This window comes from Dermacentor albipictus, chromosome 1 (assembly GCF_038994185.2).
Source record: "Dermacentor albipictus isolate Rhodes 1998 colony chromosome 1, USDA_Dalb.pri_finalv2, whole genome shotgun sequence".
Taxonomy (NCBI): domain Eukaryota; kingdom Metazoa; phylum Arthropoda; class Arachnida; order Ixodida; family Ixodidae; genus Dermacentor; species Dermacentor albipictus.
In genome coordinates, this window is record NC_091821.1 from 352,348,746 (window position 1) to 352,366,850 (window position 18,105).

Genomic DNA, 18,105 nt, shown 5'->3' on the forward strand with positions numbered 1-18,105 from the left:
GAAATTAGTCTCCGCTTCAGGTAGATGTAGCGGGGGCTCCACAAAAGGGCTCTGTCAATAATCACACCTAAAAAGCGGTGATACCTCTGGTATTTGATACTCTAGCCATTTAGAGAAACAGGGTATGGTGCCATGGGTTTGCGCATTAATGCAATTAACTTGCATTTTTCGATGGATACACTAAAGCCTTGTTTGCGGAGATACAAACAAGTTTGGGTGGCTGCCCACTGAATTCTTGTACGCATTTGAAGATGAGTCATTGCAGGAGATGAAAGACAAATATCATCAGCGCGGATTGATAGGTGAATTGTGTTAGGTAATATTTCAGCAAGGCCAACCATAGTTGGATTAAAGAGAATAGGGCTCAATACCCTGCCCTGTGGGATGCAACCATGACAACAACAACAAAATGACAAAGAAATGGTTAGCTATGACTAGGAGACAGTGTTTTTATTCAACACTGTGAAACTGATAAATGAAACACTGTATAGGGCTGACGCGCTGGAGTTTTGAACGCGACGTGGCAGCAGTCAACGAAGTTGGCTGGGTAGTATGGAAAATACGCCGTCCTGTACAGCAACACGGGTCTCACTTCTTTTGTGCATAGTTCTCGCACTTGAAAAGTGTTTGACACGAACGCAGGGCGTTGTGCACTATCGAATGCCGCACAGGTCATGGAATGTAGGCGCTTTTTGTTCGACAAACCATGCCGAAGGCAGGCAGACCTGGCAAATTGGTAGCAAACTCTAGAATAATATGCCAGACTACCTCAAGCAGTGCGCGGTCTCCAAGCATAATCACCGCCATTATTGATGCATAGTGAATTGTCATGAAGGTCGTCGGCCTGAGACGCTAGAATTTTCAACACACTGTGTGACGACTTGGTGGCAACCAACAAAATGGCTGGGTAATATACAAGTCGCAGCTCTCCTCATTAAGTTGTGCTGTTACCGGGCTGTATACAGCTGTTTTCACTTGCTTTGTTTATGTGTTTAGGGTACAATTATTGTTTCATTTTGGTTTTCAGCTATTGGAAAAGGCACCTGCATTTGCTGAGAGAGTAGTAGCCTGTAGATCATCTCGTCAAGAGTGCATCCCATTTTAGCTTAACCATGAAAAATCCAGTTGTCTCTAAAGGTGCATGCGGGTGATTTCTTTTTATTATAAAACTGCCATGCACAGGAATTTACATAACCTAAAGCAATTTCTTATGGTGAAGCAGCCCGCCTAATTAAGCAAATGTCCATATACATAGAGTGCTTGAACCTGTTTCAGAATGCGTTGCTGAGAGAACAAGCGAAAGAAAATTGACCTACTGAGGTGGCACAGTCAGTTGCAGCAATAACATATATGGTACTGTATATAAAAAGTGGTGTTTAAACAGCCATTGTCACATTATATGTTACTGTAAAGAAATGAATGACAACAAACGAAACTTGCTACAGCATCATTCTTCTGAAAAAAATACATAAAAAGCTACTGTTCGTCGGCGCTAACGCTACAGACACTCAATCACAGTATTTACTGATTGCCATGTCTGGAAATGCGCTTTTGTGGCATAAGCATGCATGTGGCCGGCAGTCTCAGTGTCAACACATGCCAGAACCCCTCAAGCTGAGTTTGGTGCTAACGCCAGCAGATTATTATATTAGTTAGACAACCAATTCATTGTTATATTGGGCGACGGTTCTGAGTTGGAGCACCTGCTTAAGCGAATAGATACACATTGCAGCAGCCTGACGTTGCAGCTTGGCATCGCGCGACTTGATCAGCGGACGCACGAAAGCGGCAGTGCACCGAAACGGCATTTGCGACTTCTCGTGCGCAGTGCCCGCATTCGGCACAACAGGGCACAACGCTTTGCTTCCTTGGCGACGGAAGGCATGCTACAAAGCCTCCCATGCACGAAATTCTCCAAAATTCCCACCGCGGCGCAACTGAGACGACCAGATATACTGCGGAGCCATGCATTCACCAGCAGGGCATCGCGTCATAGAATAAAGAACCATCGCGTTTTGTACTACCCGAAACCTAAAAGCGCGGCATAGAGGGCTCTGTTGACCGTGCGGTGTGCGGTGGAAATGTGCGGTGGAAATTAGCAAAAGGCGATTGGAGGATTGGTGGCTCAAAAGCAGAGAGGTGACATAAGGTTAAAAGGGTAGGAAGACGTATTTAAAGAAAATCGAGAAATTCAATAACACACAACACAGATAAAAATAAAAGGCAAAATAAAAATCTGAGCATGGTGGCAACTGCCATCGCCCCGTATCAAAGGGGACGCTCCTACCTTCCATCCATCCATCCATCCGCAGCGCCGCCTGGGCAGCCCGTCAGGCCCCATGAATACTGACGACAAACAAACGAACAAACTATGGTGGGACGTAAGCGCATCGCACATGAAACGTTCCGCTACTATTTACGCTCAGCCAAGCCGGCGGAAAGATGCGGGCATGGATGCTTCAGAAATATGACACCCCCCCGTTACTAAGCCACTGTCCACAGCCTCCTTTTGCACTGTTCGTCCTGCGTGTGAGCACGATTGCGGCCGTTCCGTTAGTTCTGTTGTTGAACAGCACGTTGCCCCACAATTTCGGTGGCCGTGCTACCGCGTGTATTGTATAAAACTCCATGGCGTGGATGGAGGGAATTTGGTTGTTCTGTGGCAAATGGAACACGCTATGCACATTTTGCACGCGTGAATCGAACAGAACCTATCTGCAACAGCCCGTCTTTATTCTATCAGCCCGTTACCTCGACGCATTTTCTCAAAGACACGACACCTTAATTGTAGGAATTCTGTGACGGTACGATGGTATCACGCATGGAAGTAGAAACTTCCTTCCGCCGGGGTAAGACACGCATAGATTTGGTATATTATAGACGTCATGGCAGCCATTTTGACAAAATTCAATCTTGAAGGTCTTGCGAGCGCTTGTGAGTCTTGCTTTTCTGTACTATACACGGTGACCGGCACGAAAAGTGACGTAATGTCATTCGTGATTTTTTTAATAAGTTTTTATAGTGCTTCACAGTGCAGCGCCTACCTCGGCCCCGGGCAGCCTACAGCCCTTCCATACACGTATTCGCCGACGGTGGTGGCGCGTGGATCGAAGGGCTTTGGGCCAGCCCAATGTCAACGCCATCATGATTACTGCCGATATTGCAATGCCGCCATGTTTAGATGGACTTCCGCGGACTGCTGCGGCGGCTGCCGGGACTGTTTTTCTCGGTGAGTGATGCAAATCCGCGCGCATCTGATCAATTAGGTTGCAACAGAACGTCAGCGTGACCGCTTTACTATTCTTAATACTGTATTCTTTCTTTGGATGGTAATATTTTTCTCGTGGCTTATTGTATTAATCATATTCATCCACATTTTGTCATGCGCTTATTGATCGCATGCATCATCATATCATGCCCACGTATATAAATGTATTTACAGCCGCGAAAAATAGCTACAATGCTTGCTTACATAATGCATATTCATTACATGTTTTGGGCGTGCTTTGCAACGCGAGGTGAACGCATACATTTGCTGTGTTTGGTATCGACACGGTTCTTGGTTACATTGGACGAACGTAGACCTCATGCTTAGCGTGTACGCAAAGCATGTGTGTGCACGCAAAGCAAGAAGGGTGTGAACGCATTTTTTTTTACCTTCCAAGCGTAACATGATTTGTTCATGGCGTGAATTCTTACGGACACAATTCTGGACAATGACATACATGAATCGAATGTGAGTGCTATATGCTATAGTGCACCACCGTAGTGAACTTCGTTGGCATAATGCATCTAAGCTGTGTTTTAACGAACACTCGTATGATGAAAAATCTGAGATCCAACACAGAAGTGCTTTGGTGAATATCAACTTTCTGATAAGTGGTTGCTTGGCTGTTCATATCGGGACTTCTTGAACTGCGTTTAGACACGTCCTTTCGTTCTCTTTCACACAGAGGCCAGGGTTGTCACAGTAAACGAATCAGGCTTGCCAGTGACCATGTGTCCTGACAATAATCGCAAAGCATCACTACCTACCCCTGGGTGAGTGCTAACGCTCTATCATCTTGTGCCAATGGTGTATTTACTATGATGATTAGTAGAGCAATCCAACACCGAAATGTACTTGAGGAGGTCTAAATTTTTCTGATTTTGCCTTTATTGACAGTGTAACATTGAAATACTTCTGTGTGTTTTTGAAAAGCATTGCTTTCTTGCTTTCAGCAAAGTGTGGTGTGCAAGTGTGACCAACCACCGTTTCAATGCAGGTGAGTGCAGAATTCCTCTTTTGATCTAAGTAGATCAGAATGTATCGTGAAAATTAGTTGTAGGTGATGAAAAATATTGACATTCGAATATTGTAAGAAATGAATTGATTATTCATCCACTGATATTTTGCAATGTTTGGGTTTTGTAAACAAGGACACTGCCTGAAGAGTTCGTGTAGATATGAAACATGGGTATGGCAGTTGACTGCTTTTCATGGGAGTGATGCAGATCTTTGAGCGTCCAATATGTTAGGTGGGTAGCAAGTCAACTAGACCGCTTTTCTGCTCTTGATACAGTACTCTTCCTGTTGATATCAGTATTTTGCCTAAATTATTGTAATAATTATATTCTTCCTCATATTGTGTGCATATCACTTTTATCAGCATCGCTCAGGTCTGTGCATGTATATAACTCCCTTGCGTTTTCACTGTCATGAAGAATGCCTGAAAAGCTTGCTTACAGAACTGATTTTCACGATATGTTTGAGGCATGCTGCAAAACGCAAGGTGAAAGCGTGAATTTCCTCCATTTAGTATCAACATGGTGCTTGGTTATGTTGTACGGGTGTGTATAGAGCTCATGCTTAAGGTGCAGAGAGTGGGGTGTGAACAAGTTCACCTTTTTTTCCAGGCATGACATGATTTGTTTATGGTGTGAATACTTATGGCCGCAATTCTTGACAATGGCATCTGTGAACAGAATGTGAGTACTGTAGTCATGCTATTTTGACTTGTCAGAGTATCATAGTTAATTATTTTGCATAATGCATCCGAGTTGTATTATAGTGTATGCTCAAATGATGAAAAATCTGAGATCCAACTCAGAATTGCTTTGGTGAATATAAACTTTTCTGATAAATGTGTGCTTGGCTGTTGATATCAAGATTTCTTGGACTGTAATGTTACACACACCCTTTCATTCCTTCACATAGAGGCCAGTCTTGACACAGGAAACTGACCAGCTTGTCAGTGACCATGATTCCTGACACAAAGCATCCCTACCAACCTCTGAGTAAGTTCTAGAGCTTTGAAATCGTGTGCCAAAAGTGAACTGTGATGATTAGTAGAGCAATCCAACACCAAAGTGTACTTGAGGAGAACTAAATTTTGCTGATTTTGTTTGCATTGAGGTTATAAATTAAAATGCCTTTGTGTATATTAAATATCTTTGTCTTTTGCTTTCAGCATGGTGTGGTGTGCAAGTGTGACCACCCTTTCAAATAAGGTGAGTGTAGAATTCTTTTGATCTGACTAGATCGAAATGTATTGTGAAAATAGGTTGTAGGTGATGAAAAATACTGAGATCCAACACTGATAAGAAATGAGTTGATTAATCAGCCACTGATTCTTGCAATGCTTGGGCTTTGTAAGGAAGGACACTTCCAGAAGAGTTGATAGATTTGATACATTTCAGGGGTTTAAAGGCAATGGACCATGCAGCGGAATGTGCGGAACCCCGTTGGTGAGATTCTTGGACAACTTATGCCTACTCCTTTTCTTTTTTTTTCGAAATAAACCAATGCAGTTTCACCAAGTTTTTTGTTCCTTTCAGCATTCTTGCTCCAGCACATCTACAAGAACTAAGCAGTTCCGTGGAAGTCACCTTCTTCATTGAAGATCCTGTTTCTGCAGATAGTGTGTGTTCGCATTTGATGCACTGTTATTAAGCACTTGTAGATGGCTTGCATGTGCCTTAGTGCTGTTCTGAAGCACCATTAGTAGCATCCACGGTATAGGTGGATTGATTTTATTTAGCAGGTTAGGCCAAAATGAAGGTTTGCCTTGCTGGTGGTCTTGCCGGTGCAAGTTGTTTATTGTACTGCTATATTAGGACATGGCATTGTGGCACCTATGGTACAGACATTTATGCAGCTGCAGTGTGCTTTGTGGACTAGGTTTTCATTGTTGTGATGCTTTCAAAGTTGACTTGCACAGCATTTTTCTTTTTCATGGCATAATCAGTTTCTTTGGCAATATACTTTGCACGTTCTTAGCCAATTCGGGCCAGAATGTGTTGCAACTGTATCATTGATATCGCCCTCTCGTTTGTGCACTAATGTCGTGGTGTTTTGTTGGCAGGCGATCAAATGAATTGTCTTTATGCACTTGGCAACAGTGGCCATGGTGATTTTAAAAGTGGTCTTTCGCTTATTTATTTGCACTTGGGTGGGCCTTTGTCTCAGCTCTGTTTGCACGCATTCTGCTGTCAATATTAACTGGTGGTAGGTGCTGCGCATTCTGCCCTCATAAGTATTGTGCTTGTTTGCTAAATTTACACTTGTGGCTTCTAGACATGGTGTCACTGTTAGAGAATGAAACTTTAAATATTGTTCTTTTGCATTTTGTTGCTGGAGCACTTTAGAGTTGTGTACTTGTAACTTAATGTGGATGACACTATCTGCACAAATTAACATGGTACAGGTTTAAGCAAACGCAGAGTAACCTTGCTGTAATGTAAATGTGTTGATTGTGGGAGACAAACATGCTCGTCCTGCATAAATTGCTATGCACTTCCACTGCCCATTCTCATAGTTACATAAATTATTTGTGGAGGTAATGCTAATAGATTCTTTTTTTTTACCCTGCTCAACAGTTCCTTTCATGTGATCTAATTCTGCTTCTTTGGCTAGTTTTGGCATACTGAAAGTTGTGTACCCAAAATTGCTTGAGAAAATCTCTTGCTTTAATAGTTTTCCTTCGTGTAGGCTCTTTCTGGCTTTAGAGTGAAAAAGATATTTTCCGTATGCATTACATAAAAGAAAGTCGGCCATGACAGTTAGCCTGTGCATGCACAAAAAAAGCTGGTAAGAAATAAGGTTCAGAATTTTGCTCTGGAATTTTGTAATATTCAGTCTTGCGGTATGTGAACACTATCTGGATGGTAGGGATTTTGTAATCATAGGAGCAAGGACAGTGTGGGAAAAAAAAGTCATGGCAATCAAGAGAAAGCTGTTGAGAACATTCGCTGATATTTTTTGCCACTATGCAAGATAGCTGTGTATGGCTCATAATGGCGTGCCACCACCTCGTTCTTATAACTCGTCATACTACTGGGCCCTATTATGCAGCTAAAAGCACCAAAGGATAATAGGTTATCACCTTTGATGATAATGTTGGAACAGTTACCAAGAAAAGGTTCACAGAAATAGTCTCCAGATAAGTGCCCCCCAAAATGTGTGCTCACATTTCGAAAGATAGGATGAGCTAGACTGAGGCTCATTCTTTCCTTATGCAGTGTGGCGATTCTCGAAGGCACATCGGTCCCAATTTATACAGGCATATCGGCGGCTGACCGACGAACAGTGCATGGAAGTGTTTCCTAGTCATCGGGAGAGGTGGCGCATCCAGAAGGTGGTCGGAGCCTTGGAGATGTATCCAACGCAGACCATCCGTGGCATGGCTCAACTCATTGGCATGTCTAAGACTCGTGTGTACGAGACACTCAGAGATGCTTTTTCCAAGCTTGAAGATTATGGTTACGATTGAATTACCATTGTTGCCAAAGATGTAAATAAAAGATACTGAGTAATGGTATGTTCATATTGAATTGCATATCTTAATAGTTTCACTTTAAAGCATAAGGCCAAGTTGAATACCCTGTATTTTTTCAAAGATGTTTGAATCTGTGCTTACATGCGCAATTCATCAGATAGCATTGCTTAGAACAGGTGCTGCGTTGTTTCTTCAAAAGGACAACACCGGACCTTGTCCAGTGTCGCTGAAAGTACCGAAACAGGTGCCTGGACTGTTCAGTTTTTAGCATTAAGTATAAGCAAGTAAAGAGTATTTGCAAGTATGTGTGGGCATCCTCGGCATGTTTCCAGCGGAGGAACAAAAGCTCTTGCAGTGGAGGTGCGCAGTGTTTGAAACGAAGGAACAAGAGATTATACTAGTAGCTACAGATTAGTGAAGTTCACATCAGTGCAGAGGGGAAGGACAGTTTGCTGGGAATGAATGCACGAAAGCCACAGTTCCCAATGGACTGGAATGATTAAGGAATTCTATTGAAACATATTCTGAAGTCTGCACTGGAAGAAAATTTTAGATATTTGCATTCTGTCAAGCGTCTCGCATTAAATGAGTGCTTCAGTGATGCAATTTGGCATGGGGCAACTAAAGACTCCATGAGCCTTCTGAAATGTGATGGCGATGGCAATAGAGGCCCAAAAAGTCTAAACCCAAGGTAAGATAACTATATATAAGTCCGGGAAATTTTAAAGCTGTCCTGAATGTCTTTTTTTTTTCTTTGCAGTACGATACTTTAAAGTTTTTTTGCGTGTTTTGTCAGAACCCGTTATTTTTTATGCAATTCTTTTACATGCCAGAAAGCATAGCTTTTTTAAAATATATCTTCTAAAGTAAAAATTTGTACACGTTTCTCACAAAATCGTGCATCTTTTGATTTGGTTCTTTAGCAAGGCATACCTATTTTTTTTAAAACCTTATTTCATTATTACGCTCCCAAGATTCTTCAGATTGCATAGTGCTGGTTCACTGCACATGTCAAAGCATTGTGACAAGGGATTGCTGGTGTGGGGCCCATATTTTAACAATTTTACACGCCCCAAAAGACTCGTTTGCCTAGAAAAATGTGCAACTTATTCGTAATCTCGAAAATTTTCTGTTCTTGAAATCGTTCTCGAATACCTTATGGATGTTTGTGTAGGCTGATAATTGCTGTGTATGTCCATAGTAGAGTCACTGTATACGAATAGCGATGTGGGCGAGTTCATCGAAGTTAATGGTGATTTTTGGAGCACAAAGCACTGAAGTGTGCAAATGAAAAGAACCAACGGTTAGCTCTACATCCTTCTTTCGCTAATCCTTTGTGCATTTTACTTCAGCACTACAGTGCATCGCGCTGCAAATATCACGCCAGAGAGTTACTGTGTATGCTACTAATATACAGTAGGCCAAATGTGAAATGCTGCCTTTTTTTTTTTTTGCAAAGAGCACGTTGGAATGGCGATGCTTGTCCAGGAGGCTATGCTTCTCTTAATTGTTAGAGCATCTCTGATAAATTTGGATATCAAGTTTCTAAGATTTTGTTATATACCAGGCACTAAGTAGAAACGACAAAAATGCGAGGAGGCGTCTATCCCGAAAAGGAAAAGGAAATACATACGGCTACCCACTCGGCCGGGGATTTACGATCAGACCAGCTTGCCCTTGGCAGCAAAGGTACCCCGCAAGGTTCAGTTATCTCTCCCATGCTCTTTAACGTAGTCATGATTGGCCTTGCCCAGCAACTACAACGAGTCGACAATATCAACCATGCCATCTACGCCGACGACATCACCATCTGGTCGTACCGAGGCAGTGATGGTCAAGTGAGTCAGGCCTCCAAACGGCGATTGACACGGTTGAAGCCTATCTCCAAGGGACCGGACTGCGCTGTTCGCCGGCTAAATTTGAGCTTCTACTCTACAAGCCCATTCAGCGGGGTCGCCCTCCCAAACACCAATCTGATCTCCGACCCTGTGACGCCATCACCCTACGCCTTCAACATGGCAGTCCTATACCACACGTCCCTAGTATCTGGGTTCTCGGTCTCACCGTCTCTACCAGCCGCTCCAACGCCTTGGCTCTCAACAAGATCTGTGCCCAATCTCAAAACATCCTACGACTTCTTAAACGTATCTCTAACCGACGAGGGGGACTCAAAAAAGAAAGCCTTCTCCGCCTCGTCCAATCTCGTCCAATCCTTTGTCTTATGTCAGATTACCTACGTTGCTGCGTACCTCAACTGGTACCGGGCTGAGCGAAACAAGCTCGACACCCTTATACGAGGGGTCTACAAACAAGCACTTGGCCTCCCGCATTGCACCTGCACTGAACTCTTCAACCAACTGGGAGTTCACAACAACCTTTCCGAACTCATTGAAGCCCAACAACGCGCTCAGCTTGAACGGCTCACCCTTACTGAAACGGGACGCTTTATTCTATCCACGCTTGGCTTCACCTACCATCAGCAACAGGGCCCCAAAGAACCGATCCCGACCGACATCCGTAGCTGGATCTACATAAACCCTATCCCTAGAAACATGCACCCTGAATATAACAGGCCCCGGCGCCAAGCTCGGGCCGTAGCTATCATAAAAGCCCTTGCTCACGTACTTGGCGTCACATTTGTTGATGCAGCCCAATTGTTCCCATGGCGCACGATTTGTGGCCGTCGCCACACGCGATGGAGTCCTACACCACGCCTCCAGCGTCACTACCCCCACTGCCGAGACGGCTGAAGAAGTGCATCGCCCTGGCCACTCTAGATCCCACCTGTCACACCATCGTATGTGACTCTCGCTCAGCCGTCACGAACTTCAGCAAAGGCCGTATTTCTCCCCAAGCTCTTCGTATCCTCTACCAGGCACCACACTCTAAAAACAGCATAATCTAGCTCCTAACATGGATCCCGGCCCATGCGGGCCCCGTCCACCCACACCTCCCCAATCTCAAAGCGGTCACCCACTCCATTGCGCTAGGCCTATTAAACCGCGCCTGGGTCACTGGAGATGAGTTGGACACCAGGGACAATCTGACAACTTATAACGATCTCGTTAAGGCCTTTTACCTCAGTCGCCGAACCTTCCCCCGCCTCACCCCAAGTTCAGCTGGGCGCAGGCTACCACCCTGCGTCTGCTACAAACAAACACGTACCCTTCACCCGCCCGCCTCTACCTTATATTTCCAGACGTGTACACTACGCCCAACTGCCGGTGCTGTGGCATTCACCCGGCTATGCTTCCGCATATGCTGTGGGAGTGCCCAGCACAGTACACACAGACTAACACCACGACTCTCGTCGAGGTTGCATGAGGCGCTCTACGGAGCTCCACCCTCGACGACCAAACCTGGGCGACCCAGCACGCCCGCGAGGCGGCGGCGAGGCAAGCCCTCGACGTCCCTTCGTGGGAGGCTTTGGCCCGGCCATCATAAAGTGCTGGTTGTACAATAAAAGTTTGGTAGTGACTACAGTGACGGGGCCCGGCACTTTAACATCTGCGCTACAGTGACGGGGCCCGGTACTTTAACATCCACACTACGGTGACGGGGCCCGTCGCTTTAACAACAACACTACACCGACGGGGCCGTCACTATAACAATGTCGGTATTGGGGGCGAGGACTAGAGTAACTAGAAAAAATTTAATTTTTTTCTAGTGACTCTAGCGAGGACGACTTGGAGTCGCCATCTGTCGGAAGCGCCTCACATGCGTCGGCGTTAAATAAACATACTACGCGGCAGCCCTCCTGAACAATTTTGCAATTACTCTCGAAATGGCAGTATTTTACCTATAAAATAATCATGTTGGACAAACAGAAAGCACAGAATGGTTTACAAACGCTATCTCTTTGCCTACTACGTACAGTAAGCTGGGACACTGCGAGCGGTCGCCGCAATCGATTCCACCGAACCGGTTTGCGTGAAACGTAAGCAATCGCTGAGAAAACTATGTGAAATACGTTCTTATAGTGGGATGGCTGTCTGTGTAACTAAATGCAGCATAACAGAATGAAGCTGCAATGCAGCGATCGCACGGGTTCGCGGTGACCGACTTCGCGTCTGCATGCATATGTCCTCGTTTCGCTTTCGCTCCGAGCACGTTTTCGCACCGTGCCGTGAGCTTTATGCCGCAGCATACGAGCATTTGACAGTACGCAAGCAACCATTGTTGCATGGACACTATCGGAGCTGTTCAAAAATAATTTCGCTATAGCTAGGGTCTTCGACGCCTACCGCGACTTGTGATGTTCCGTCGCGATGATTCAGTCTTAATTTCCACAGCAGACAATCTTGTGGCGGACAAAGACAAAGTGAAAGCTCTAGGGAGATCGGTCTCTGGGGTCTATCGATCATGCGGTGGTGGCGTGATATTTTATAGTTACCACACAAGGGAATGCTTTGTCCGTTCTAAATTACAGCAGAGCGTCGCCAGATCGCGCATGCGCGCTGACACCCACCACGTACGTACGATGGGGATGATGGTAATAATATATATATATATATATATATATATATATATATATATATATATATATATATATATATATATATATATATATATATATATATATATGCTGTACTCTGCCCGCATTGAAGCCACGCCAACAACGGCAGCTGCACCACCCTGCATATGATTTCCCCTTTGACTTCTATGTACATGTTCGTTCTTCCTATGCTTCACCACAACGCCCGACACGGAGGGCTCCTTTCAAGGGGAGCGGAGCGAGCCGGCGCGCAGTGCGGTTTGGAGGGAGGTTAGGTAGATGCTGCTTTAGCGGCCACAGGCCAATAAACGATGACACGTTCTTTTATTTAATGTGTTAATGACACGTTGATTTGTTGGAAAATACTGATTGGAGATTATACGGAAGTTCGCGTTCCCGACTGGACGGAGAATGCATATACTCAGAGCGGGACCAGTTGGCACGTATACAGTAAAGATCGCCTCCCTTGCGGATTACCCTATTGCCATTGCAATATAGAAGGCTAAAAAAAATGCGTCAGTTAAAGTTATCTTTGTCATCGACAGATCTGCTCTTCAAACGTACATTATGAGCCATTAGAGTCTAGTGTTGCCAACATTTTAGGAAGCGTGTCACTGAAGTGAGACAAAGAAAGTCACGAAAATTCTCGCTATAACTGTGAAGCGAATTTTAAGAATGCAGGGTGTTTTGAAACACTCTAATATAAGCTAGCGTGAAGTAAATAATTTACCTAGACGTGTCATGTTGGTCTAGTGTTCGTGCAGCTGAAGGAATACGCAATGAATTTACCCAAAATGGTATAGAGAGCTTTAGCTTTAGTAATGTGTTTGCTATAGGATAGGCGAATCTCGAAGTTTCGAATATGTATAGGTGGTGCGTAATATTTTATTCGTATTCGAAAATGAGCTATTCGGTATTTTCGAATATCAAAACTAACCAAATATTTCGCAACCACCGAATTTACAAATCGGCTGACTGTTCTCCACCTGCTGAACAAAGTATCGCAAACTATAATTATCAGAAGTAAAACAGCGACAAAGTTTTCGAACCAATGCAGAAACAAATCGGTAATGCAAGCTCTGTTTTCGGTTCTTCGGTGGAAGTGTGGCGCTGGTTAACGCTCCTTGGGTTTCATCTTGTACACGTACATAAATACGAAAGGATGCATGGACGTGGGAATTGACGTCGCCTTAGCACGATTCTCAGTGCAGCGCGCGCGTAGTACAGAGGTTGTGGATTAGGCTCTCACCGTCAGCAAGCTGAGTTTTCCTCCATTTCCCATTAGCTTCTCACTTTTGCACATCAATTAGACACTACAAACAATTTATCCTATGCTTTCCCTTTCCTCATTATCTGTTGGTTCATATGGTTCGTAGTAACAAATACGTGCGAGTGTTCTTACAAAAATGGTGCCCTTACAAAATCGGGTCCCTTGGTTCCCCTCTTTTCGTCCAATACTTGACAATAGGCTGTATTGTGCTTATGGCCTGCCAATTAGTCTTTCTTGCAGCCTAGTCATGTAGGAGTTTTATCTCTTACGTCAAAACCAGTGATTCTTTTTTTCTTGTAAAAGGCTCTGTATTCTGTCTAGGGCACACAAATACCCCCTTAGCGTTTTATTTTCCTTTTCCATAATACCTCTGACATTTTTTGAACTATTTATTATGCGTTTTTGAAAAGTTAGTCAGTTTCAAATGCCTGTCATTCTCGGAAAGCTTGTTCGCCACCAGGCTTAAAGGTGTCAAGCGGCTATTCATAACTGTTGTGATCTTGTGTTTAAAACGATCTTAATTTTGCGTGATAGTTGATTGTCTATTCAGTGCAAGCGTGTTCCTAACTACATTGAAACACATATTCCTGCTGTAAATAGCTACGTCTGCACTTGTCTATTCGACATTAGATGCTTACTATTCGTATTCGATTCGTATTTGAAAAAGTCGATATTTAATCGCCTACCTCTATTATTTACATACTGGATTATGACAGCTTAAATTTTTCATTATCTTCAAATTGGAAGGGAACAAATACAGTATGGTTCAAAAGAACACAAGCAACGTAGGTTGTCTAGCATGAAAATGCATTTAGTCTGCATATTGTCCCTAGCTTTTGTGCTTCTTGACATTCGTGGTAGTAGAACTATATATTCTGTGGAACCCGCTTGGCCGCATGTTGTTAACATGACAATGACAATTACCCGAGCTTTGTACAGGTACCCGAGCATGACCGGGGTAGTTGGAGAAGTATAGGAGAGGCCTTTGCCCTGCAGTGGGCGTAACCAGGCTGCTGCTGCTGCTGATGATGATGATGAAGATGATAATGTACAGGTTAAATACCACATTCTCGCCCTCGATCTAGCTGAAAGCCGCCGTGAAGTACTGATTGGTCTGAAAGGCGTGAGAAACGGAAGCGATTTGTTCAGTCGCGGGTGAACGAGCTAAACCGTTTCAATATTTACGCCTTTTTTACACAGTCGATATGTCTTATTCGTCTGCTGAGTTCTTAATCTGAACATAAAATTTATTCCACTTGGTTTTGGTAAATTAGTTCTCTGACACGCTTGCCAAGCGTTTACCAAACGAATGGATTTAGTGACACCGCTGAACCCGCATCGTTTAAACGCATTCAAATAGGTTTTGAAAATAATAAAAAAAACTTTAATTTTGGGACTACAGTGTCAAGGCTGTGATGGCCACTGTGTTGTGAAGCGCAATCACAATGTGAAGGCTACCAATGTGAACGCAATCGTTGGTTCATCATGATCACGGAGCATATATGCATCGTACAGCGAGTTTCGGCCACTTAATGTGGCTTTTGAATATAAAAGCGCTTTCTTGAAGGCCATTTTCCAAGCAATCTTTCTAACTTATAAGTCGTTAAAATGTTCGCAACTGTTCATTGAAGTCATAAAAAAAGTCGCTAATTGCTAAATAGCAAACATTGCCGTAAACAGACAAAAACGTCACTAAATCTAGCGTCAAAATCGCTAAAGTAACAACGCTGATAAAATATCGGTAAATTATAAAAATGAATTTGATTTTGTGTTTTCAAAGATGGTTATTTTAGACGTCCCCAACAAACACGGGATGATGCAAGTGATGGTAGATAAAACTTGTTTTGGACAGCCTACCGACAGCTTTCTCAGCAATGCAGGCTTGCAAGGCACGTCACGGATGCAGCCGACAGTGCCCGCTTTCACAAGTGTGTCAGCATAGGGTGGGATGGATAAATGGCCTACTTTTCCTTTTTAATTCCGACTGTGCGGGGAGGGGCATGCCCTTCCTGCCCTGAAAGTGAGGGACAAGTACTCCCACTGCTGCCCCCCCTCCCCCCCCCCCGGTATATACGCCTATGATGGGTGGGTTTGTACGTGTTATACCGACACATTTCTCAATTCCAGAGATGCATTGTTTACCTCTGCGTCCAACGGGAAACAAGAGATGGTGTATTCGGTATACAGCAGCATAAACAACCGCCTCGCTCAGTTATACAAAAAGTGTCAGTGATGGCATCCGCGTTTTCGCAAGAGAACAAAACGGCCTATTAATGAGTACTTATGCGAGCACATTTTTCTCTAATAATACCTTATGGCACGCGCAAACTGTAAGTATGATGGAGTTAAAGAAAAGCGACAATCAGCAATAATTTAACAGCCCATAATAATTGTATGAAGTGGATCACAGTTGCCGTTGTTTAAGTGATTCGGCCGCTCATACTGACTCGTCTCAGGGTGAAAGAACACGGCACAAATGCGCAGATATGCATATTTTGCTAGGTTTTGACATTATTTCATATCAGCGACGCACCTTTTCCGCAATATTTGACGCTAACAACGATCTGCGGTTGTAGGTGTCGATGTAAACAAGTGCACATGCCGCTTTGATAAATCCGAAGCGGAAGGCTGCGCTCGAAGACTTCTTGAATATGCGAAATGTCTAAATAATGTGTAGAAAGAACACAAAAAGCGAGCTCCAAGTGCAGAAATCAGCGACAACAAACTCCAAGGCAGCCATGTCGGCAAACGGAACTCAGCGTGCCTTTATCGGCTGCACTGTTTGCACAACAGCGCACTCAGGCCTGCTCACCCGGTAGTTGGTGAGTGCTACATGGCTCCTAGGGACGACATGCTGCCTCGAAGAAGCCATTAATAATGATTCGCGATCCTCGAAACGCACAACCGACGCGCACTCAACGTGGGCGCAGCTACGCAAATCAACCGACGAAAGCCCCAGCACCCTTCCAAAACGTTTTCAGCGGCGTGCGGCAGAGGGCAGCACAGGAAAATGAAAAAGACGGGTAAGGCTCACTGACAATTTTTTATGTTATTCAGAGCATATGCTTCGTGGCCCTTGCGCTCAAGGGCCTGGCAGGGCGAGGCATTAGTGCTACTTGCACATCCTTACATTTTTCTTATTATCACTTCGCAACATATATTTATGGTCATAGCACACCTCACTTGTCATGATCATATCTTAAGCAAATATATATTTTACCCATTTATAGTCGATGAGGATAGCAATAGGGGCTTGTTGGTACGGCATATCTTATTTTGTTATAGCGCAAGCTTGACAAGGACAGATGTACAGATGTGTCAGATGTACCTTCTTTTGTCCTTGTCAAGCTTGCGCTATAACAAAATAAGATTTACCCATTTATAGAGTGACTGATTTTAGGCCCCTTTACAGCCACATTACATCCTTGTCTCCATGTGCCATTGTTAACTCATTGCACCGTGTGTTTGGCGTTCTTTGGCCAGAACTGGCCCTTGCCACATTAAGCCCCATTAATCCTCAAGTTGTCCGCCCTGCTTGTTGGCAGCAATTTTACAGCTTTACATAAAATCGACGCCCTGATACGCCGAGCTTACAAGGCGGCGCTCGGACTATTCGAGTGTACGAGCACCAACAAGCTCCTGAGCCTTGGGGTACACAATACCCTCGACGAAATTGCGGAAGCGCAACGGACCGCCCAGCTGGAGCGGCTCTCTATGACCGAAGCCGGCAGGCGCATACTTCAATACTTGGGCTTCACGCCCGGAGCGAAAGCGGCGAGTAGCGACGTTTCTGTCCCGGACGGAACCCGGCGCCGGATTCGGGTGGACCTCATCCCGAGAAACATGAACCCGGAGTACAACAAGGAGAGAGGAGCGGCGAGGGCCAAGGCCCTCATCGACTTTCATGCCAAGGACGAGCACGCAAGGTTCGTGGATGCGGCAGAATACCAAGGAGACTGCGCTGCGTTCGTAGCTACCGTCATCGAGGCGTCGTCCGGCGCGACGAGGGCAGCGGCGAGCTTACGGGTCCGCGAGGCGTGTCAGGCGGAGGAGGTGGCCATTGCCCTTGCCATTGCCGACCCCGGGTGCCAGACGGTGTTGTGCGATTCCCGAAGTGCAGTGCGGAATTATGCAAAGGACAAAGTGTGTGGTGAGGCTGTGCGCGTTCTGTGCTCGGCTGACCTGCAACGACAGAATCGGTGTGTTAGAATCAAGTGGTTCCCGGCGCACGCGGGCAACGATGCGTCCGAGAAGCACGATAACCACAACGAGACGGCACACGCAGTGGCGCGAGCGCTAACCAACCGCGCCGCTGCAACCGACCGTCCAACGTGGTGTAGTGCCAAGGACCGCATGACGACGTTCAACGAACTTACCCAGTTCCACCGCCTGGCTCGAAGGACTTTCCCACCCCCGCACCCGGGGCTGAGCCGAGCGGAGGCGGTGCTGTTCAGACAATTGCAAACTGGTTCTTTACCCACGCCAGTATTAATGACTCATCTATACCCTAAATTATATGTGAGTGATGTGTGCCGCGTGTGCCAGCGGGAGAGGGCCACCCTGACGCACATCCTATGGGATTG

General features: G+C 45.0%; 1 protein-coding gene across 4 annotated transcripts; it reads left to right on the forward strand.

Moving 5' to 3' along the window:
- Positions 1-3,160: 3,160 nt before the first annotated feature.
- On the forward strand, positions 3,161-7,812 carry LOC139054588 (uncharacterized). 4 transcript variants are annotated; one of them, XM_070531803.1, is made up of 10 exons: positions 3,161-3,229; positions 3,954-4,041; positions 4,222-4,265; positions 4,420-4,518; positions 4,897-4,968; positions 5,198-5,277; positions 5,451-5,490; positions 5,680-5,727; positions 5,818-5,900; positions 7,501-7,812. In XM_070531803.1, the coding sequence occupies exons 8-10, from the start codon at positions 5,693-5,695 to the stop codon at positions 7,749-7,751; spliced, it is 369 nt and encodes a 122-aa protein (XP_070387904.1). In that variant the 5' UTR covers positions 3,161-3,229; positions 3,954-4,041; positions 4,222-4,265; positions 4,420-4,518; positions 4,897-4,968; positions 5,198-5,277; positions 5,451-5,490; positions 5,680-5,692; the 3' UTR covers positions 7,752-7,812. The 4 variants fall into 4 exon arrangements, 3 of the variants coding, with proteins under 3 accessions (XP_070387904.1, XP_070387902.1, XP_070387903.1); XM_070531801.1 differs by lacking the exon at positions 4,420-4,518; XM_070531802.1 differs by lacking the exon at positions 4,420-4,518 and having other exon boundaries at positions 3,220-3,329.
- The last annotated feature ends 10,293 nt before the right edge of the window (positions 7,813-18,105 follow it).

What these genes read in the sequence shown, in the direction of transcription:
- LOC139054588 (XM_070531803.1), top strand. Translation starts at nt 5,693, where the DNA reads ATGGACCATGCAGCGGAATGTGCGGAACCCCGTTG. An exon ending in GAATGTGCGGAACCCCGTTG is followed by an intron (nt 5,728 to 5,817) that starts GTGAGATTCTTG and finishes TGTTCCTTTCAG; the next exon opens with CATTCTTGCTCCAGCACATC. An exon ending in AGATCCTGTTTCTGCAGATA is followed by an intron (nt 5,901 to 7,500) that starts GTGTGTGTTCGC and finishes TTCCTTATGCAG; the next exon opens with TGTGGCGATTCTCGAAGGCA.